The following is a 23,799-nucleotide window of genomic DNA, read 5'->3' on the forward strand; positions in this document are numbered from 1 at the left end:
GTCACACAGGGTTTTCGGGGCAGATTGAGGCGGCAAGGGATTCCCTGCTGAAGTCAACCATAAGGGGTGGGGAGGGAGATGTCCGGGCACTCCCCCATAGCTGCGCAAGACATAGTTGTGAGTCGGTTAGAAGCTCGTTCTTTGGAGAGCAAAAAGGGGGTGGTGTGTGATTGCCAACAGTGCATCTTGAAATGGGAGATAGATAACTAGTTATCGCCCATAGTTAGTTATAACAGGGAACCTGCTCAGGCTTCGCGGGCCTAACAAAGAATTTCTATCAATGTAACTAACTATCCTGAGAAAAATAAAAAAACAGATTAATCTAGAGACTTGGGTCCCAGCACCCATCTATGCTTTATTCTCGAAAGAAAGCGGACTGCCCCTGGATTTTTCTTGGTATTGGTAGTTAGTTAACGTAACCGGAATCATTCCCCCACCAACACCAACACCACCACCACCACCAGGCTGGTCAATATCGTTAATGAGTTAATGGCTAGTATGCGTCGCCAACATTAATCCATTCCATTTCAACTGCGTAAATAAGAGACAATTGTCCTCTCCATTCTCCGAATGGGGCTCAATGGCTTAGTACCGTTTAAACCTAGAGTTAACTAGTAAGGAAAATAGTTCTATGCAGAGGACTAGAAGTTTCTTTTCCGGTGCTTTTGCTTTTTGCCTTTGGTTCATATCTTTGGGACGTTTTTCTTTTTTCTCAGCCTATTCTATGAGATGCAACCAGGCCAGGGTAGTTAGTTGACCAGTTAGTTATCCCTCGGTGTAGCATCCTTATTGACGCCTCTTAACCAAAATGGCACTGCGTAATATGAATGCAAGACTAATGGGATTTTTATTTATTTATTTATTTATTTATTTTTTTAAATTTTCTTCCACGTTTTTCTTCATTTCCCTCCTGTCTGTTATATTTTGTTACCGGGGTTTGATTCCACGTCCATATTTCGACGTGGACATCGCCCTGAGTAGAAGTTACACCAAAGATGCATCAGCCATTCACGGCTCTCCACAGGGCTTGCGTTGTGTATTCTCCCTTCGATTTTTTTCCAGTGTCAAGCAGTGCCACAGCAGCTCCTGTAGTTACATGTCTTCTATTTCGGAGAGAGAATAATAGGAACGGGAGGAACAGGCGTCAAGTATCACCTCATACCATTAGGATATAGATTTACTGCTATAAATATATATTGGCTATCCAGGGATACAGGAAGAGGCGTATGCGGCTCATACATTCGCGTCTACATAATTTCCCCACTTATAACCCCTTGCGGGTTCTGTAACCACTCGATTACTACATCTGTATAGCGCGCTTGATGAAGCCACGCATGGCAATCAACACATTAAGAGTCTTTCAAGATACTCTCCCAATTCGTGCCAAGTCATGAACCCGTATGCAGACAAAACTAAGTTTAAGAAAAAGAAGAAAACAGGCGACTTCTGGAATAAATATGTAGCCTCGCCAATATGGAACAGAAAATGAACTGCCGTGCATGCATATACCCCAACCACGGAGATAAACCTCGATGGAGTTCCAAAATGCCTGTTCCCCGTAACAGTTCCACTGAATAACCGTGGGAGTTTGTTCTTAGGCCCTCGCTAGCCTGACGTTCTGAACGGAAAACGTCTATCTAATGTATCCCTGAGCAACTCGTTTTGTGGAAAATATATCTCAGAGAGGTGCAGATCTCAGGATCAAAAATCAGGCTTCAGTGTCTGCAATTGAAGAGTAATTCAGCTAGTGAGAATAGCCCAGAAACGGAACGAGACAGCCCTGGGTTAGTACCTCGAGTATGTGCTGTATATGCTTCCACAGCTTCCATTAGTTTTTGACCAGGGGCGAGTTCACACGCTCTGATCTCCAATCAAAGTGGAGCCAGCATTAGGGAGGTTGGGGAAGGCCCTGCGCTGAAGAGATTATGCTCGCAGTGCTGGCGGTTTCTCTTATTCCGCTGCCTTGGCCCCCCCCACCCCCCCCATATCCCTGTGTCTATGGTCCCAAAATAAATATTTGAGAAAGTATTTCAGATCGTGTAAATGCGGCATATATATCACGTATTCTGATGCAATATTATAATCCGCCGATTTATTCACGCGCGTACCTCTTCACGGGGCGTGTTTTGCCGTTTATCCTTCTCCTCATAAGGGCTCAGCACTAACTAGTCAGCAGATAGTGTGTATTGTACCAGTAGTGATGGTCCTTCTCGCAATTTAAATGGAGAATTGCAACCAAAACAAGAAAGAAGACACAAAAAAAATGTGCATATAGACAATTTGTACTCATTATCAGCCTCTCCGAGTACTTGGGGCCCCCATTTCCATCCAGAGAATTGGTGATAACTTGTAAATGGTATGGAGAGTTTTGAGAAACTGAAAACAAGTTTTCCAAACGCACCTTCATATGATAGTTTAGCGTCGATGCGGGATATTTTACCTCTGCCCCTGCTGCCTTGGCTCTTCCGGAAATGGATGATCGTAGTTTTCTCCTGCTCGCTTCTCTGGCTCTTACGCCCTTCTAAGAATCAGTTCACGTTGGGGTCTAGAGTCCAAAATAATGATCAATCCGAAGCTGGTTTTTGGTATTTCCTACCCTCAAAATCCATGTGGGGATTCTTGTATGCACCCAGCGGAAAACGGCCAGAAGTCAATTTTGGATCTCCTTTTAGATTTAAGGAATGTTGATTTCATGGTAGCAGCATCGGCAAATACCCGAGCACCAACTCTATTTGGTATCTGTTCTCTCTCTGTGGGTCGTTGGAAGACGTCACTGATATCTGGGAACTAACTATTATTAGGTGTTTCGGTAATAACTCAAGTTGACCGCAATGGTAGAAACTACGTTAGTAACACATTTGTCATTGATGAAGTGGGGTCTATTCCTTTACGTGCATATTTGCTCGTCCATTTATGGAGTAGTGACAGATAGAACTGCAATAAACGTGTATTGAGCGCGGTAGATCGTGACTTTTCTTCACTTGTTGATTAGGTTTGCTGTGTTTTGCGTAGCAGGGATTAGCTGGTCAAATGGAAAATCACTTGCAGCATGTGTTGGGAGAGGGCATGCATTTTTTTTTTTTTTTTTTTTTTTATTTCATATTTTTTATTTTCAATTCTGCCAAATCTCTGCGACCAGCCGGAAAGAGAAAAGCTCACGAAAACCAACAGTGAGGGGTATATGGGGTAGAAAAGGGAGGTTTCAGGGCCCTCTCCGGATTGCATATTGTGTGACCAGGACACAGTTCTTCTTCAATGTTTCATTTTGCAGGGGAACGAATGTCCTTGGAAAGTAACAGGAGCGGACTAAACATATGATCCATTAGGAAGCATGTGGTGAACCATCATGGCTTTCAGTGGAAGGTAAATTTGAATTTTTCCGTGGCGCCCAGTGGGGTAAAAAATTCCAGGGCATTAGGGAAATAGATAGCAATAATATTGGGGGTAGATAATATATGCATATATCATATATCATATATTTCCAGTCTTGAGTGCTGGGTTCGTTACCCTGCAAATTGGTAATTGAAAGCCTAAGTAACTTCTCCATACCAACGTCCGAAAAAGTATTCAGCCGAAGCACAAAACACCTCACCAGGTTAGTTTAAATGCAGCAACGAATGAAACCCCGTTAGCTAAAGGAAGGGGTAATAATAACGTATCGGTTAACTATCGCCCTTGGTTGCTTAACCGTGAGCCAACATCATGGTGACATGGAAGGGGACCGTTTTGATAAGCATCATGGCGACGCGTTCTGTAAATCAAAACTCGTTTTAGTTCAGCCCAGCCAATGGCAGATGTTTATGTAGGCCGCATTTGTAACCACCCTTCCCCTTTGCTAACCAACGTTAGTTAAACTAGCTAGTTAACCAACTAGTTATTCGTTAACTTATGACAAACACAAACACACATTTGAGACTTGATAGAATTAGTAATTCACGCCCTGTCCTCCAGGAGTCCTTTTTAAAGTTTGGCAATGCCGGGATAGCAACGCGCTCGATAATTTCATGAAGAACGTTTTGAGTTTCGAGGTGGGACTTTTTGCAACAGGAAAGTCAGCCAAAATAATGTAATAATGATAATAATAACAATAATAGGAATGCTTATCAAGCACCTATGAAATCTGGAAGAGCCTTATTATCAGAGAAGGAGGCCGGGGTCGCGGGTGGTCCTGTGGCTTCAAGATATGCTGCCAGGTTTGAAGGAAAGAATAAACTGGTCATTTCCCCGAATCCCCGAGACCCGGCGAATCCCAATATTTATTAGGGGTGCTTTGGTAATAGTTTTCCTTCTGCATCAAAATTAATTGCAGATAATTCTGCCGGGGCGCACATAAGGTTTTGTCGGTCAGTGGCAAACATGGACCGACTCTCAACCGGCAACCCTTGCAATAATTTTCAAAAATAACAGATGAAGATGAGGTGAAGTCAACCAGGGAGGAATGCAGAGACTGTGTGAAACAGCCCGAATAGGTGTTAAAATGCGGTCGGTAGATATTAGATCGAAGACTTCTACGCGCATCGAGTTATACCAATGCTGGAAAATAGCTGGTATTTTTGGGATAATAATAGCGTAGTCATGCCACACAGAAGGAACAATTGAATCGGATCCACGATAAGGTCAGATCAGGACGTGAATGACGCAGATGCAGTATTGTAGGGCACAGTTCTCGAAAGACTCGGCGACTTGGTCAGCCTTGGGACTGCAGTCACCGACATAACAAACAACGCAGTGATAGACAATTGTTGTAAATTGATGCTCCGTTTGTGAAACCGGGGTGCATGGGATGCCGGGACAAGGACGATCTGACTTATGCCAGGTGTTTGGAGGGGAACCGATCAAGAAAAATAGGACCACAGTCTGAGATCCAGATTCAGGAGACTCCGGTCTTCTAAAACTGTTATGCACAAGAGGGCAATGCCAGGATCCTTATCATCATTAGTCTGGTCTTCTTCCCTGGTGCAAGGATTGAAACTCGTAAAGATCTTTGCTGCCAAACCCGGTTTTGTGGCTGATGTTGGAGGTTTGATTTGATTTTGATTTTTTTCTGACAAGCCCAAGGGATAGACTAAACGTTATATAGTTAGTTAGCCAACTGCTCTTTACGCTCGCCCAATCAAGGGCCCAGGACTGGACCCGACGGCTCGGGTCAGCCTCAAACTCGAGTCGCAGACGTCACATCAAGCGAGTTGGGCCAAACCAAACTTCCCCCTTGGGTCCCTGACACAGCAAAATACAAGCACAATACCGCGCTAGAACAGGCGGATATGAGATGCTGACCGGGTTGGGGGACCCTGGTGGGCTTCTGCAGGGGGGGCGCCTCTTCGTCACCTGGGCCAATCATCCGCTGTGGGGTTCAAGAACCTCCCGATTCGCGGAGGCCGTTCTTCAGCATCGGAGCCAGAGCAGGAGGGGACTTCTTCGCAATCGCCGTTCAGAACCATAACGGGTATTGGAGGCAAATAGCTATTCGTGCTTGGCGGGGCCGAGTACACTGCTTCTTATGGCCACTTTGGATTACTTGGAGGTTTTTACCAGTAGTTAACCAGTACATTCATTCCGGCGGAACTAAAGTACATACAGTCTATGTTTCTATTACTCTTATGTATGTACTGTACATCCCATTGCTGTGCTAATTGAGTACGTATATTACTATTGCATGTATGATATGAGAGAGGGGTCCTCAGTATGTCTGTACGTACAGAGCCACATGTTAGTCCCTAAGGTGCCTTATATCCGCATGTCTTGGCGCATAGGCATAAATCACATACAGTTATCTCGGTGAGGCACCCTTCTACACGCATCAACGAAGCAATGGCTATTGCTACGTTCAGTTGTCATTTTGCCGCTTGATCAATAGTTCGTCATATGCGCCGCATTTATTCTATTCAACACTGCGCCTCCCATTTGCCCGGGTATTAATGGGTTGTATCACACACTTGTATCATCCATGTACTGGAAACCTTCAGTTGTTGCACATGATCTACGATGATACTTGCCTAGGTATTGTACGTCTAGAATCCTTCCAAACAGGTTTTATCTATTCCTCTAACCTATTAAAGTTATCAACGCTCTGCTGCTCCACATTGGGGCTGCATCTTTTCGATATCAACTATCCAGTCGTTTTGCTGACTGACATCATTCAGTCTTGCTGACATGAAGCGGCAAAACCCCGTAGCTGCATATCCTCGCAACCTTCCCCTAACGCTGGCGTGAACATATGTACCCTTTATCCGGTCCACTATACAGGGCCAAGAAGGTGCAATATGTTGGTCTAACTGCAAACAGTTAAATGTTACATGGCTCCGGCGGCCGCTCTCCCGCTTCTTTTCTGTGATATTTTTTTGGTGTGCGTTGAATCACGTTCTCTCTTGTCTACACCCTGCAAGGGTGTGAATAAGAAAAGAAATAAACGACATGGTATGGTGACAGGTTGACCATTATCACTTAATTTTCCAATATCTATGTTATAGAAGAAAAAGGGGAGGAGAATAAGAGACAGAATAGCTCCCCAAGATCTTTGGAAATGTCGAGACTGGGCTTTCCTTGGGCAAAAAAGTTTTGGTCGTTTTGAGATATGGAGAGCTCCCAAATCCTTTTGCTTAGCTGTCGTCCTAATCCTGATATACGACCGTTCCCTGTCAATGTTGGCCGACTTCCTTGGTTGAGTCGACGCCAAGGGTCTCTCGTACACATCATACCAAACCTTGCCGCAGAACCTCGTCCTTGTCTTGCGGCTGGCCAATAATGGGCCATAGAGGTCACCAGACTGATATGCTTCGCGTTCAACAACATCACGTCAACATCATGATGAAGGACCATTGGGCAATTCAAACGCACAGGGAGGTCTCAGGAACGGCTCTCCTGTCCCATTTTTTAAAGCTAATAAGATATAATACAACTTGTCTTCACTTGTTAAACGTTGGGATTAGAACAAATCGTAAATTGAACCCCCGCAAGTATCTTTAGGTAGGTTCAATTTGGGGCTGGACATTTAGTCGCCATAGAATATCTGATATCCACGCTACTTACACGGCACTTAACCTTCAAAGGTTAGAACTTCCAATAGAAGCATTATTATTATTGGTTCATTCTTCTACTCTCTAATGTCTCTTTTCTGGTTGGCAATTTTCACCGTTGATACCAATGATCAGTGATCAAGAATCCGCCTTATGTCTTATCTCTGCATGCGACTGTCCGTGCCACCTAAAGCAGTACCCGAGACCATTCAGGTTTGTCGCCATCTATCTTGCCGCTCTATTAATAACTTTCTACAGTGGGAAACAACTGAGGTGATTGCATCCCACTTCTATCCTCTAAGTTAATCGGGTGTGATTGATTTTCAACAATCAGCATCAGAAGAAAAATATATGACATGGGAAAGAAATCTGCCCATGCCACCTAAAAACCAAAATTTGGGCCAGAACAGTAATTCGACTGGCTTCTGCAGGTCCCGACAGACTGGAAACCATTTATAATTCACTTCACAGGGCCGGAGAAGGAAAAAAAAAAATGAAAGAAAGAAAGAAAAATGAAAGAAAGAAAGAAAGAAAGAAAGAAAAAAAAGAAAGAAAAAAAGAAAGAAAAAAAGAAAGAAAGAGAGTGGAAAAAAAAATTTCCTGATTATTGAAAAACACCGTGACAATTCACCACCCGGAGATACCACCAGTCCATACGGCAATGATACATTGGCCTGGCTCGTTGTGCCGATACGGAGGAGTGGATGGATGGTTAATCTGGTTATAACTCACCTCTTCTAGCCATCCCCTTTTGTTAGTACGATAACTGATGTGCCTTACGGTCTTCGCCAGCCTCGATATCCTTCTTGCAAAAATCATAATATCGTGATACAAGGCTATCAAGGGTTATGCTGCTATTTTATCCCTGTAAACGCAAGGAGAAGATCCATGTCAGGAAGAGGAAAAAGGCAACGAAGAGAGGGACCAAAAGCTCGAAAATATACCATTGCCGTTGGCATGAATGATCTGGATTAAAGGCTATCTCGGGGAAGTTTACCCTAGACCAGCCACAAGGCGATCGCCCAATACAGTGACATAAGAAAGCCCAGAAGACTTTTTATGTTATTTGATGTATATTCTAATTTCTGACTTTCCCTGCCCGTGTTCTTTTCGCTGTTTGCGACTGTACTGCGAAACGGGGTAGCAAGGGAGGAGGGGGGAAAAGGGGGGGGGAGAGGGGGGAAGAAGAGGGAATCTTGGACCGCCATCATTTGTGAACCATAGTTTGGAGTCCCAGCATCCCTGCCCGCTGCCGCCAACATCTGTTGGTGATAAGCCCCCGCCGGAAAGCTTACGGGCGTGGTGCTTCAAGCGCCGAACAGCCTTTCTGAACCAACAGCAAACCGCAATAATAGTAGCAATATTTCTCTCCTGCCGCCGATGCTGCGTGCTGTCAGTTGCCAATCTACTACTCACCCACATAAGGGACCGTTCCCACTATCTCCCCACCACCCCGCAGAATTTAAAATAAAAATAAAAATATTGTCTGAGTTATGGCTCGCCTATCCTGCATTCTGCTGGCCCTGCCGTCGCGGTTGGCATGGGCCGAAGTCTGTTATTTGGTATAGAGCGGAGCGAGGCACGGGATAAAATAGGAATATGGGCCCTGTTGGCCCAACGCCCTTCTTCTGCACTGTAATGCGAATCAATGTGTAAGCCAAGCAGCTCTTGTCGATCTATTTTCTCATATCGAAGCTCCTCTGCATCTCTCCCTCCGGATTAGTAGCCAAGTAAGTATCACTGCCCGGCATCCATACATACACGGTTTATATCCCTGGGGTATTGCTTTTAGAATCCCAATCCCAAAATACAAATATCACTAAAGATCCCTCTTCATACTCCAATCCCATCCTACTCCTCATTCCCTCTATAAATTGTTATGCATTCACCTTTCGACATTCCTGCACCAAGCATTACTCCATCTTGCTACCAAAGCTCGCTCCTAACCAAATTGAAGAGCAACTTCAATGTGAAACCGCGAGAAACAACACAATCACAAAAAACAACACCAAAACAACCGAATAGACACAAAGGGGAGCTATTTCAGTATCCCTCATTCTTCTTGTCTTCAGCAGCAGAAACCCCTCTGCTGCTTCCGTATGTGAGTACAAAGATGCTCTCCCTCCCCAGCCCCCGCTCCTGGCCCCTTTCAAAACAAAGAATTGCCCTGGGAAACGCTCCCCCTTCCTGAACCCCCAGCCAGTCCATGCACACTAGGAGGATCTTAGTTGTTTCTCCTCCTCATATGACAAGGTTCTTATGGCTAAACCTCTTTAGATCAGCTTCCTGACCAGCTGCATGTTTCTGGCCACTGCCTTCCCAGACGCTAATAAGATATTGGGATAAGCTGTCCCACCCAAGAGCGGGTGATTGCAACAGTTCATCCATAGGCGGCCTGAAGCTTGCAAGCTCCGGCGCTTTCTTCCCAAGCTCTTCTCTTTTCTATATTTGCTCTTTGCATCGGTAGCAAGAGCATAAAAAGTGAGCAAGAAAAAGAGAGCACCATAAGAATAAGATCAGAGCCAACTTTCCTTTACCACCATATAATCCGCCTTCCTCAAACATCAACAAAAGAAAACCACCCGAAAGGCTCAAAGTTGCCGTTCAGGAAAACAGCTACCATATTTTTCTCCGCTTTACCAACCCCTTACCCCGGCCTCTTCCGCATCCGGACCAAATTTCTGTCGCAATTAGCCGCACAATTTCTCGCCTCCCTTCTTGCCAGTCAACCCCCTTGCGCCTCCTAAAGCACCAAAAATAATCTGGTCACGTCACTCCAGGAACCAGGAGTTAGTGACCGGGTCGGCTCGTTCCCTAATCAAGACGCAATCATATTCTCGATCCTTATAGTGGTGTAACGGTTCGCTTGAAACCTCAGGAAGCTTGAGCACTTGAGGAATGTGAAAGCTTCACCTAGCTTCACCCAACCGGAATACATAAAACTCTCCTCCATACCAGCTGCAAGGAACCAAGATAAGAAGTTCTCTTGACCCCAACACCTTATACCCTACCCACCACCGCACATTGCTTCTCCTCTTTGCACTGTGCCTCAGGGGAAGTCTCCCTAGTTTGTTCACCACTCAATTGTTAGGACAGAGTGATCTGTAACACTGTCGGGGGCGGTCTGTGGAAACCGAAACGGCAACTCACTACTTTTTTCGACCAGCAAAACGACTCCGAGTGAGATATGTTAAATACCCATCTGCCGTCGCCTCCACTGTCTATAGACGGAGAACTGACCCGCAGTTTTAACGATTGCTCGATACATACTGCTAGATCACCCTACCCCAACAAACTACCAGTTGAAATCATGTATATGCAAATAACAGAGTCCCAGGCTCTGCAGAATAGTCGTGTTGAGATGGACCCTGATGGGCAACCCATAATTGCTGTAAGTAACTGAATGCCTTTGCTGCGATCAGGAATCAATCCATAGTCTAACAATCCGTTAGGGTGACTATTCGCTTTTGAGTCCATATGGAAACGGTGTTGAGGGTGTTTACCCGCAAATGGTAGGTTGGGCCAGCAAAGCCAACACCAAAGTTGTTCGAAAGCTGATCATCGTGCCACAGGCTGCTCTGCATTCACCCGAAATAACCCTCCGCCCTCGTACCCGAGGCGATTCACCTCTTATCCCGGGTGGTGTGAACAAGCCTAGGGTGAGGAAGGCGGCAAAAAAGAAGAACCGAGTTTCCAAGCATCTCAATAATCACGATCACGTTGTTGATCGTCCCCTGAGCGAACTGACCAGAGATATGAAAATTCCGGTACGAGATATGGAAGCCCATGTAATGCGATCCTCAGAACAACGTCGGAAGGAGGTTGAGAATAAAAAGGGTAAAGTTTCCCGACCGATGAATTCATTTATCCTGTATCGCGCAGCGTATGCGGAAAGAACAAAGGGATGGATCTGCCAGAACAACCATCAAGTCGTCTCGCAAATATCTGGCTCTAGCTGGTCTCTGGAACCAAAGGAGATCAGAGAATACTATGAGCGGCTAGCAATCATCGATAGAGAGAACCACGATAAAGCCCACCCGACTTACAAGTTCGCACCAAACAAAAGGACAAACACTCGGAAGAAGCGAAACATTTCTTCGTTGAAAGAAGAAGACAATAGCGACATCAATGACCTCGGCATGGGATCATACCCGAAAACCGTGAAGCATATGTCCGGGGGTTCGTTTCATGGTAGTAGCTTCCAAAGCCGCACTCCCACTCCTTTGGACCGAGATAGCTCGTACGACAGCCGTCAGGGAACACCATTCGAGCAAAATGGGGATATGTATGCCAACAGTGACATGAACAGATCATCATGGGAGATGTCAAACCCTGGCAGACCTCTTCCCGGCATGATATCGCCTCCAGAGCAAACCCATTATTATCAGCCATCTATCCACCAAAGCATGCTAGGCCCCAATATCGAAGACGTGACCTTCAAGAAGATGGGTGTTCCAGGCATACCATATGACGGACAGGGAGCTTTGGCTGGCCTTCCGGGTAATGCACATCCTGACCTGCTCCAACAGCAACTGCTTCCACAAACAGGATCTCCTGCATCCCTCAACGACATGCAAGTCGACCCACAGCTCATGGAATTTGAAAGCCCACATGGTCTACCATATAACGACAGAGCTAGCTACCATGTCCAGTTGGATATGTGGCACATGCCCAACGGACAGCAACAGCATGTTAGCCCTAGCCTTTCCAGTCAAGAAGATGAACGATATCAGCAGCAATACGCCTTCCATCCTAGTATTCAACAAAGCATGGATGGTCGTGATATGTGGAATGAAAGCCAGATTGAGACTGGGAGTCAATTCGAAGACTGGATTGGTTCTGGGGCTTCATATGAGTGCGGCGGTAATGGCCAGCAGAAACATCTGTGAAATTACTTCTCTCCCGTTCTTTTGTATTTAAGGTAATGTTAGTAAAGATGTTTCCCCCACCCCTAATCCTGTCCTCTTCCATTCTACCAGTGTATTTGTTTATTGCAGTTTGTCGCTATCCTTCTTCGAGGCACCAATATCGGTATGGTTATCTTCAAAGTTACCTGCCAATTCTATGGAGAACTTAACCAGCGTTGAAGAGATTGAACTTGTTTGTTTCTTTCTTAATGGGTTTTGATCCGTTGCTCTTATCCCTGAGTGGAAAGGTGTGTCATGCGTTCCTCTTCCTTTTCTAAATGGGATTTAAGCTTGGTTTCTGGCGCATGATAATTTTCCAAACTGTGTAGTCCGCTGTTTACTGGGTGGGTTGTGTGTTTACATCACTTCTGCAAAAATTCTCTCGACTCCATTTGCCGAGGCCCCTTTTTCTTAATCATTGACAGATTGTTGAACAACAATTTGGTCAGAGTGCTGGCTTTCTCAATATCTTGCTTTTCATGCACGTACTGTTCTGTATTCGAATAGTTAGTAGTTGAATATGATAAGCTCATTCTAATATTTGATGACTCGAGTTTGTTACCCCCAACTCAGCTGACACAATCAACCGTTCATTGAGATAGATAAAGGGAAAGCTTTCATGACAAGGAACCTCTATAATGAGATCATCTCTCGTTAGTCAATAATGAATTCAAATGAGAAAACAGCAACTTCTAATTATAGCACCCTGACTGAAGTGAGAAATACTTCCCTCGTCATAATGATGCAATGTCAGGGAACAGTTGCTGTTTGTCACAGACCTACCTAGTGTGATTGATTCATGCCCCCCAGAAAAGAATCGTCAAGAGTGAAACTTGCATCATAAGTTGAAAGACATGTTGCAGAAGTGAAGCTAAATTAGAAACATAGAGCAAGACAATGATAAATGGAAATGTTTTCATGATGAATGTGACAATGTTATAAGAAGAAACAAAAGAAGAAATAAAGAACTCTGTTGAGTTGATTGAGGCTTGATTCGGCCAGGCAAAGAAAGAAAGAAACTTCCCTTTGTGTGGTGGCGCTGTGTTCGTGGCAGGCACGTTGTTTGTTGGTCTTGGCACCAAACCTCAACCTCAATCCATCCAGAGCTCCAGACAGCAGGTTGCAGATTGCAGATTGGCTCCGTAGAGGATCAGAACGATTATAGGCAATTCCTGCAGAAGCTGACTCAACCAGCTGCATAAGTCCCATTATCCTGGACATCATCGCTCCGAAGTCTTGTGGCGACCCAACATATATCAAATCTACCACCATGTACGGAGACCTGGGGAACAAGCTGGTAAGCGGACCATTGTATTTGACAAATTGCACAAATCCCCGTAACCTGTAAAAGTTTTGGGGGAAAGAAAAGAAGATAGAAGGGGGGATGGGGGATGGGGGACATTCCGTGCGCTAATTGAAAGCAAACTCGACGGCAATCAGGTCCAACATGCAAAACGCGTGCAATCCCTCTCCCAACTGCCGCCATATCAGACAGAAATGGTGCGTTCAGTGGCACGCGAAGTTCGCGAGTTGGACAAGGACGTGGCACGTATCCTAGAGCCGTTCGAGGGCACATTCAACCCTTCGGAGAACCACGCGACCGCCTGCGCCTTGCTTGTGGACCATTTATCCATGCGACGCAACAAAAGATGCCTGCTGGCTTACCACCGGGTGCGTGCCGAGAAACTGGAGGAAATGTGCTGGCAGGGCCGTGACGTGCTGGACGAAGAGCAGATGCAGGGGAGTGATCCGGTTTCTCAGGGCGGTGGTGGCCATGCTGCAAATTCCCTCAGTCCAGAGGAAATGGAGTACTTTCGCCAGTATAGTGATATGCTGGCGGCGTATAAAGGACATTGGATCGACATTGACTTGACGGGTAGCTTAAAACCGCCAAAGGACCTGTTTATTGATGTGCGCGTGCTGAAGGATGCTGGGGAGATTCAGACGGAATATGGGTTCGTATCCCAATCCCATTTGATTTTACTCTATTGCCCTGCTGCCAACCCTTGGTAGTAATATTTGTCTATTATCCTATACTGCCATATTCAATCATTTCCCCTTATTTAATGGCTATTTTCGTTCTGCTAACACTTTCGTCCTTCTCGAATAGGGCTATTACGTTGACGAAAAACAGTCAATTCTATGTCCGCTTGGGCGATGTTGAACGGCTCATTGCGCAGGGCTATCTGCAGCGACTGAGCTAACATGCTGGCCCAAGAATGCGCATCCAAGTAGAACCCTGCTCCAGTTTCATCACTGAGCAAGAGGCAAAGCGAACGATCAAAACAACATCGCCCGACAAATAATGCTTTGATGGCCATTGTTACCTTGACACCATGGGCATTTGCAAGTAAACCCCGGGCGAAGGGGCAACATAACTTGTTCCAACGGCATTGCAGCATTGCAGCATTGTTTCCTTTGCTCCCTGTAGGCAACTCTCCAAACCGGATCATGGGTTTTGTTTTGTCGATGGGGAAAGGACATAATTCCACGAGTCATCAGATAGACAACACCACCAACCTCATTCTCATCACCGATACGTGAAATGTGCAGCAAGATGGTGAAACGCACTGATGTATAACGATTAGCTCCTTAAAACTGGCAACGAGCCAACTGGCGAACTGAAGGTCCATATTATCTTTGTTCGATTAGTGAGAAAGGACCTAATGAAAGCTGCAGGAGATGCGACAACTCTCATTTACATCAAATCACTATGGCTCTCTATGGTACGACGGTCGACGGCCTAAGTGTGGCATATTCAATTCATTATTGCACGATAGCAATAGTCATAAATTATATTCTATATATACTTAGGATGACTCTAACCCTATTGCATGGTTAACATACGCTTCGAAAAGGTGAATAAGATGTTATCGAGTACAAAGCTTCTTAAATTCGGCACTTACTACGTAAGTTAGCATAGACCCAAGTCCCGTTCTAGCCTTTCTTAACCTTCAAGTGTATCCCCAACAAAATTATGTCGGGCGTGAGCGATTACCGTTTCTATTATTTCATAGCCATCATTGCAAGAAGAAGCTGATCTGATCTTAAGCTCGGAAGAAAATATAGCTGTCTCCTGCGTACGATTCTTATTCGACCTGTACACCACCCCGGTTGCCTGATTATCATGCTAAAACCGAGCTTGCTCTGACGGAAGCGATTTCGCAACAAAAGCATCGTCAAACCCTTTCATCATATAATGGGCATTAGAAATATGAGCTCGCTTCCTTTTCCTTTAGCAGAAACCAGGTTCGCAGGTGCATTCAGGAATCAGAAAACTTGAATGCGATGTCCCAGCATGACTTCCTCAGAGTAGAGGCCAATGAAGGAGAGGAGCAACAATGAGTAGAGAATTATATCGTATCTCTCCCAACAATCAGCAATTGACATGGATAGTTTAATAATATCAGCACCTTGTGTTAATGTATTTCACGGTGAACTCGCCTGCCCGGTTGACCTCGCCCACATGTGATATGGTCTAGTTTATCAATCACCAGTTAAAAGTTCTCAGTCTTAACCTCAGTTATAACATCATACAACTTGATATTTGAATATCAAGAATTCAAATCAGGTTTTTTTAAGCAGCTTCTGTTATTCAAATCAGGGATTGACCATCATACAAATCCACATGATTATATTGCTGGCTGTATGAATAAAAAGGCATCTGTTTCATTAATTATTGTTATTATTATTAAATTTTTTTTTTATGAAACAAAAGCTTCAAATCTCAGAAGAAACTGCTCTTGTGCAGTGAATTCAATTCATGAACACATGTGTAACAAACATCTAGACAGGAATTACACCTCTACATTGATGTCTAGAGCTAGTTGTAAATATAGTTTGATATCACATGAGCGAGATGAGTGAGATCCCCTGGGCAGAGCAAGTTCACTGTGAAATATGTTACACAACACTTCAGAGGCTCTGACGTGCAGCATGGTTTAAGCTTAATTCCGCCATTTCCTTGATTGGTTCAACGATGTAAGCTAACAACCTTATTTGGATATCGTGTGAGATGGCTTAAATGATTGGTAACCTCCAGGAGAAAATGTCTCTGCAGCCATGAAGCTTGAACGTATTTTCCTCTAAATAAATGCTGTGCACTTATTTGAAAATACTTTTAATTAATTTGCCAATGAAAGGCTGAAATAGCAGATAAGGTGATATGTTGTTGAGAGTAAAATTGAGGCTGAAATCAACATCTATTTGCGTACGAAATAGATCTTACCTTACCTGTGTTTCCAGTATGGTTCATATGCAAATTTAATTATGATTTCTAGTAGTAATTTGACATACTGGGTGTATGTAAATGTTTGAAAGAAGGTTTAAATGAAGATTGTCTTCAAATGATCTTGTAACAACAAAGGAACTAGCAATAGGTGACAAAAGCTTTTGTAGTTGATAACCAGTGTAAATGTCTCGGGTAAAATAATACTAGCTTAAGTCAAAATATCATTGGATGAACTTGATGTATCAAAACCAATAAAATGGGCCAAACCCTTCTCCACCAACATAGACATTTTCAAAATCAAAAGATTTTTTGAATTACATGCCAATTGAGTTGAGTTTGTGCAGGCCCATTTCAGAGATCATATCTCAACCCTGACAAGAGATATGATTTAATGATGCCATATGCGTAAGCAGCACCCCAGTTTTAAGCCATTAAGCCGGAGTCTTTTCAGATCTACGTTGCCCTTTTTTTCCCTATCACCCGTTTCGCAGGATACCATGACGTGGGTCATTGCAGCTTGAATTATTGCATGTGGGTAGTCCGACTTTCATTTTTGCCTTCTGCTAACCAACTTAGCGCTATGCTTACCATGTAACTAACAAACTGCCAGAAATTCAAATGGAAGGAAAATAGAATTTTAATTTGGCAGGACTAAATTCGACCTTAGAGCTCTATAATTTATGCTTTTTACCCCATTTTCCAGTTTTTTCCAACTGTGTGGCATCGCAAAATTTCCAATATTCACCTTATCTTATCAGGTTTCATTTCAATCTTTTGTCAGCTATGATGATAATGATCCTCTTATCCAACAGGGAACTGGTTAATGGATGGTTCCTTGAGTTCACACGATCACTATAATACAATACAATTTGCGATCTTGTGATAGTCACCTCTCAGTTGACTTACTGGAATCGTTTTCCGTCCATATGAATGTATTCCGGACAGCTTATGCCCGTTGGTAGCGATCAGAGGCCTGTCATAGACTAAAAGTACGGCTTCCGGTTGGTCTTTATACGTTGCAGAAACTCCCGGCGGAGTGACACGGCAACATGGTTTCTGGTGGAGAGAACACGCGGCGGAGAACTTCCCACGACTCAACGCAATCACATCTACGCGAGGTCCAAGAACGCCCAAGGGAACCACAGATTGTCGAAGGAAATGAAGCCACAGTTACTTCTGCGAGCAATTCCTGGCATGGATCTCAATCTAGCCATTCTGAAGAGATAGGCTCCCCTCCGCCTATTCCGTACTCCACGTCTCACACCGAGAGGACACCGGTTAGATCGTTTTATCATCGGACTTTCCAAGGGCCTCTAGGTGCACTTCCCCTCCTTGCTCCTGATAATTGTTATCTAAGTCATCATACTAAGATATATGGTTTTCGCGATAGATGCGGCCCAATACTCGTCCCGTGGGGTCCGAGAAGACACTGCAGAATTGGCATCCCTGGCGTTATTTGATGGAGAATCAGGTCGTCACGGTTCTTCTCTCTCGGATCCGCAGATGAGCGTACCTAATCGGTCAGGAATTTTCATTGATGGCCAACGTAATATAGACCAGTCTCGGGACGTCCAGAGCCAGGGCCCAGGACAGATTCCAGAACCATCAGAACCGCATTTCCAAAGAAAATATTCTCATCCCCTTCCAAAATGCGGCACTTTATCTCTTAAAAAGATGATCCGGAGTTCCATACCAAGTGATGATGGCAGTGATTCCAACGAAGAACTCATTCCGGAAGACTATACTCACCCAAATCTCATCATTTCTCGTGGCTCAAAAGTGCAAGACACAGAACGAACATCCCTAATTCAAAGGGCATTTCGGACAAGGAATCAGAGTTATGGCACGTCTTCAGTTGATGTTGAGAATCAAACCACTAGAACCGGGTCTTTCAGTAAATTCCGCGCCATATGCACAAAGGGACGCAATTTATGCAGCCATCGTTGCAACCGCAAGGTCTGTGATAGGCGGACAATCTGGCGAAAGGGAATAGTTTATCCCACGAGCCTTCTTCCTTCCGTCTTTCTGGGCCTTCTACTCAATATACTAGATGCCCTTTCGTACGGGATGATTCTTTTCCCTCTGGGCGAGCCGGTGTTCGCACGCCTGGCCCCCGACGGTACCTCCATGTTTTATGTTAGTACGATTGTTGCTCAGCTCGTGTACTCATGCGGAGGCTCAATTTTCAGAGGAGGTGTTGGGTCTGAAATGATCGAAGTGGTTCCATTCTTCCATAAAATGGCTTTTATGATCCTCAACAGGGTAGGAGAGCAGAACGAAAAAGCGGTGCTCGCTACCACCATACTATCTTTTGCTATCAGCTCCGTCCTGACCGGCTCTGTCTTCTTCATTATGGGAGCATTCAAGCTGGGTTTGCTGACAGGGTTCTTTCCTCGTCACATATTAATCGGATGCATTGGCGGTGTTGGCTGGTTTCTTCTTGCTACTGGTGTTGAGGTATCTGCCCGTTTATCTGGGAATCTCGAATATAACTTGGACACTCTACACAAACTTGTTCAACTCGACACAATTTTCCTCTGGACCCTACCTCTGGTCATTGCTATTGGCTTGCTTGTGATCAAACGATTCGTCAAATCAAATTTCCTTGTTGGCGGCTATTTCATTTCCGTTGGCTTTATATTCTACATTTTGAAGTTCGCTTTGCATATCCCACTGGAGACTTTAAGGAATCGGGGCTGGGTTTTTGAGGCTCCATCCTCATCAGTGCCTTGGTATCACTTTTATACGTTATATGGTGAACTTTTCTGCTATTCCCAAGCACAATTATAGCAAATGTCGCTAACGATTTCTAGATTTCTCCGTTGTCGATTGGCCGGCGCTTGCCGAGACGATTCCCGCAATGTTCGCACTGACATTTTTCGGTGTCCTGCATGTGCCTATCAACGTCCCTGCTCTGGGCATCTCAACTGGCGAAGACAACTTGAACGTCGACAGAGAACTCCTGGCACATGGCGTTTCAAATGCCTTGTCAGGTTTTCTTGGTGGTATTCAGGTAAGCTAAGGGATAAATTTCGATATACTGTGAGGTATCACTAATTCAGTAATTCAATATAGAATTACCTTGTATACACAAATAGTTTACTCTTCATTGGCAGTGGAGGCAACAGTCGTTTGGCAGGGATTATGCTAACGTGTGCCACTTTTGGCATCATGCTGGTGGGCCCTGGTATAATTGGTTATTTCCCAATAATGGTCGTTGGTGCCCTTATCTACATGCTTGGTATAGAACTTCTGGAAGAAGCTCTTGTGGACACATGGGGAAAACTACACGAATTGGAATATATTACAGTAGGACTCTCAACCCCCGCCATAATTTTTTACCCCCGTTCTCACATCTTCTAGGAGCTATGCTAATTTGCCTCCGATAGGTGGTGATCATTGTCGTGACTATGGGGGCGTGGGACTTTGTGACTGGAATTATTATTGGTATAATACTTGCCTGTGTAAATTTCGTTGTTCAAACTGCCCAGACGTCCGCGGCCACTGCCACCTACTCTGGTCAAGTGGCATTTTCTACAGTGAGGCGCCATCCTCTGCAAGTCAAGTTCCTTAAAGAAGCTGGCAAACAGACATACGTCATTAAACTAGCCGGTTTTCTCTTTTTCGGTACAATCGCCAGCGTGGAGAAACAAATACGGGGATTGATCGAGGAGAAGAGGTTCAAAGACCAGCCTATACGTTTCCTCATCCTTGACTTTGCACACGTGAAGGGATTAGATTTCTCCGCCGCAGAGGCATTCACCCGGTTAAACAGGATCCTTTGGAAACGGAGGGTTCACATGATTATCAGCAGTCTTGATGTGAATGGTGATGTTGGGAAAAGCTTGCATAATGTTGGGCTTTTTAGCAAGGAGAATTGGGTGGAAATATTCGAGAACCTGAACTCTGCTCTTGAGTACTGTGAGAACGAACTCCTGAAGGTCCTATATCAGCGCAAAGACGCTATGGCGGGAGACGATGATCACACCCCGGCTCTTTCTTTGGGTAAGACTTTCTAATCTCCAGCCCACGCGGATTCCAGGGACAACTTATTTCTAACGAGTTTTGACAGAAGTACCCAAGAATCGGCTTCAAACAATTGCGGACACATTTCTCAACTCCCCTCGAGGTGATTATCTTCACCAAGTAGCAACGACAGCCCTTTGCGAAGAGCAAGCGGACCGACTTTCCAACAACGCCATGCCCCAAAAATGGTCTACATTTCAACAACCCCTCCCGCTTCTACTGCAAACCTTCCAGGGATTAACACAAGAAAATGAAGATTTCTGGTTTCCCGCCTGCAGCTACTTTGTCATGGAAGTGTTTGATGTTGACTCGATTCTCTATCGTGATGGTGAAGAAGCTCAAAACTTCTATCTTCTTGAATCCGGGATGCTACGGGCCGAGAATCAGACGCCGCAGGGCAGCTATTTCGAGCTTATCGTCGCTGGGAGACCATGCGGCGAACTGCATTTTTTTGGAGAGACTAAGCGTACGGCCACTGTCAAGGCGGAACGGCACAGTGTCGTGTGGCGTCTTGGAATCGAGGAGTGGAAGGAATTAAGAAGGAAAGAGCCGATGTTGGCACAGGAGCTGATGAGAGTATGTTTCAAGTTGACGGCAGAAAGGATGGAAAGCATTACTTCGTAAGTATCTACCCCCTTGGCCCTTTCTCTGACCATCCCGAAAGAGTGATGCTAATCTTTCGACCACAGTTACGTGCTCACGACCGTGTGAGGACATTCATTGTATATAAAATCCATCTTCGAGAAGAGTTGAGTTTATGCTTCTTTTCTTGTCTCTTCCCTGTCGCAAATGCTCCCTACTTTCAAAACCTGGCGTGTATATCATTTTCCCTTACATCAGCATGGCTGTTGTTTTCTGGCCCTTGATTGTGCAGTCCATATTTGTCTGTATGTATATATACTACTGATATTTTTGACACATCTAGGTAGTGACATATACAGGTACCTGGGTATATTTACCCTCACCAAAATAATTTTATGCTAAAGAAGTTTGATGCTGCAAAAATAAAAGAATTCCTCCAAGAGCTTCAGGTGTGCCTCAAGTCTATCTGATGCCTGCTACGGAGTTTCTTGCACCCTGCAGACATTTTGTGTGTGTGTGAGCTTGAGACAACCAACCTCAGCACCTTCCCAGGAACCAACACGTGTGGCCAACAGATATCAAAGAGCTACTGAAAAACAAAATACACACAAAGAGCCAAGGTCCCATTGATGATCCGTTTTTCCCCGTCCGTTTATACGTAGGATTTGGAATCGTGCGAGCTAACGCGAAATACTGCTGCAACGGCTAGTTAACCTTCTAGATAAAGAAACAGTCACGGGCCGGTGAATAATCTTCTTCTTTCTTGTTAACGATATCTCCGCAGGCGGCATATTCGCGGTGGCTCACCTGAAGCCACACACTCTCTTTCCCAAGGTTCTCCATGTTTAAGAGTGGAAAAAAAAAATCACAAATTCTCGATTACACAGTCCCCTCTCCTATTTGATGATTCAGGGCCTAGACCGGGTTGGTTGCTGGCGCATGTGCCACGGCTTTCTTCTGCTAATTGAGTTTTCCAAATGGCCGGCCGGGAAACTGCCTGCCTGAGCAAGTTCGACGAACGGATGGAGTTTAACGGGGAATGTATGGTATTTTGTTGGGTGTGTGTGTGTGTCTGTGTGTGTGTGTGTGTGGGTGGGTGGGTAGGTGGGTGGTAAAGTCAATGATTCTGTGCAGAGTCCATCCACTGCTTGGTTATGTATGTATGGGTGGTGTACCTGTGTATCGACGTAGCTAGCCCACTGTGTTTCATGATCCTAAACGGACGCTGATAGTCCAACGCTCCAATGAAAACCAGATCCAGATAGATAAATTGGAGTAAATATTGAGAAGGGTCTGATTCATCTCAGGCGTCATTTGCTTCTGGCCGGAGATGTTCAAAAGCACAGTGAAATCTGTGAATCAAAATCATCTCTTGAGCTGGGAAAAAAAAATAGAAGAAGAAAAAAGGGGCTCAATTTCTTTTCTGAAGCAAAATCATGCAGATTCTTTACTACCTTTACACTCATCCATCTCCCGTCCACACCTGGTGATATACACATACATCCACCAATTTTGCCTTATCTTCTTTCTCTTTGGCTTCTGCCCAATTTTGGAAGGATACTTCCCCCTATGAGGCTGTTCCCTGAAATGACTTTCATGTCAGCTCTCCAAAACGTAGTGAACATTTTGCCCCTTCACAGGATAATTCTTCCCCGTCATAATTCTTTTCTCCTTTGCGCCATCATATGACCTTCAGTTTCAGATTTTCGTCATCAAATAGTTTTGACTTCCCGCCTATGGAGAACACCAGTTGCTCACTTCGGTCTTGTTCCGTCTATGTGTTAGGACATTTCTGTTACTCATGTGGGGACTCTTAAGCTGTCTATCTCCATGACCAAGCCAAGGCGTAGTTAACTACAGTTGAACGTGGCTTTTAAATTTCGGCCGGAAAAACATTGAGCGCGATTGTACACAATTCAGATCATGACGCCCCCTCATTAAAAACTACATACACTAATAGTCATCATACTCACTCATATATCTTTGACACATCGCTAAATGCTCTCCCGATGGATGGTACGTCAACTAGTGATTTTCTCATATTTCTTGGGCTCTTACCCTTAACTAACCCTAATCCTAACGCCTGACCTACCTTCTACCTTCTAACCTTGGTGTTGAGGAGGGAGGTTGAATAGAGATGAGTAAGGCATATATATATAACTATGTGTGCTGTGTATGACATAGCATGTAGATTGTTTATTTTACTTGGGGTGATCATGGTTTTGAAAAAGTGGACCCAACTTTGTAAAACCAACATATATCATATTCATGCAGCAGGCAGTGTAGCCAAGCCATGCCCAGCCTTACCCATTGGTTCAAAGAAGTCTGGTACATACATACAGCTTGTTTTCCCAACCACCGACATGACGTCACTGCAGAGACGACAACGGCGGCGCGCTGCCAACGTTACATTTCCAGCCATCCTTGAAATTCAAAAGAGGTTGCGAGCTTTCAAGTTTAAGGGCTATATAAACTTGCAAGGATCGAATCAGCGTCCACATTGAAACTTTGATCGCGTGTCCTTGTGCAAGAGGCGAAGGAGATGGCTGGGCATTCGCTCAATGGTTGGCAATGAATGTGCCAATTCTGCCTTAACCTTTACGGTTACTTTCGGAGCCCCAGAGGGAAATTGAAAGAGATAATTATAGATTTATTAAGCTTAAACAACCGCAAGAGCATCATTGCAACGGAATTTACCCTTGTCCAGCCTCCACACCTGCGTTCGAGCGCTTCTGTCTGTAGAGGCTGGGTTGTGGATGGCAGGCGAGAGATGTGGGGGGCCCCGAGGGGGGGGGGGCCGCCGGAGGCTGATGAGGGGAAACGCCAAACGCCACATAGGCTAGAGTTAACTCTAAGCATCGCCCATCTCTGAAACACGTATCAACTGTTCTGTTGGATGTAAGAAAAGCTTCTGTGTTTTACCCCTTCCCCGTGCAGCGGAGTATCGGTTTGAGGAATCGCGGGTTTCTTCTTCAGCAGAAATCATATTCGGGGATTTAAAATAATATTTTTAACAAATGAAAGCCCGCTTCTAGGA

General features: G+C 44.8%; 4 protein-coding genes across 4 annotated transcripts; 3 read left to right on the plus strand and 1 right to left on the minus strand.

Moving 5' to 3' along the window:
* Position 1: 1 nt before the first annotated feature.
* Positions 2-2,609, minus strand: PADG_02961 (uncharacterized protein; the record flags this gene model as incomplete). The annotated part of the gene is made up of 4 exons (XM_010759912.1): positions 2-100; positions 2,109-2,161; positions 2,402-2,518; positions 2,597-2,609. The coding sequence occupies 4 exons, from the start codon at positions 2,607-2,609 to the stop codon at positions 2-4; spliced, it is 282 nt and encodes a 93-aa protein (XP_010758214.1).
* Positions 2,610-10,326: 7,717 nt separating this feature from the next.
* PADG_02963 (uncharacterized protein) lies at positions 10,327-11,905 on the plus strand (the record flags this gene model as incomplete). The annotated part of the gene is made up of 2 exons (XM_010760362.1): positions 10,327-10,407; positions 10,469-11,905. The coding sequence occupies 2 exons, from the start codon at positions 10,327-10,329 to the stop codon at positions 11,903-11,905; spliced, it is 1,518 nt and encodes a 505-aa protein (XP_010758664.1).
* A 1,288-nt stretch (positions 11,906-13,193) lies between these two features.
* Positions 13,194-14,127, plus strand: PADG_02964 (DNA replication complex GINS protein psf1; the record flags this gene model as incomplete). Its single annotated transcript, XM_010760363.1, has 3 exons — positions 13,194-13,220; positions 13,364-13,878; positions 14,034-14,127. 3 exons carry the CDS (start codon positions 13,194-13,196, stop codon positions 14,125-14,127), a joined length of 636 nt encoding a protein of 211 aa, XP_010758665.1.
* A 3,076-nt stretch (positions 14,128-17,203) lies between these two features.
* PADG_02965 (uncharacterized protein) lies at positions 17,204-20,804 on the plus strand (the record flags this gene model as incomplete). The annotated part of the gene is made up of 6 exons (XM_010759913.1): positions 17,204-17,471; positions 17,545-18,909; positions 18,968-19,167; positions 19,230-19,463; positions 19,544-20,159; positions 20,227-20,804. The coding sequence occupies 6 exons, from the start codon at positions 17,204-17,206 to the stop codon at positions 20,802-20,804; spliced, it is 3,261 nt and encodes a 1,086-aa protein (XP_010758215.1).
* Between the last annotated feature and the right edge of the window lie 2,995 nt (positions 20,805-23,799).

The sequence above is a fragment of the Paracoccidioides brasiliensis genome (assembly GCF_000150735.1).
Source record: "Paracoccidioides brasiliensis Pb18 unplaced genomic scaffold supercont2.3, whole genome shotgun sequence".
NCBI lineage: Eukaryota > Fungi > Ascomycota > Eurotiomycetes > Onygenales > Ajellomycetaceae > Paracoccidioides > Paracoccidioides brasiliensis.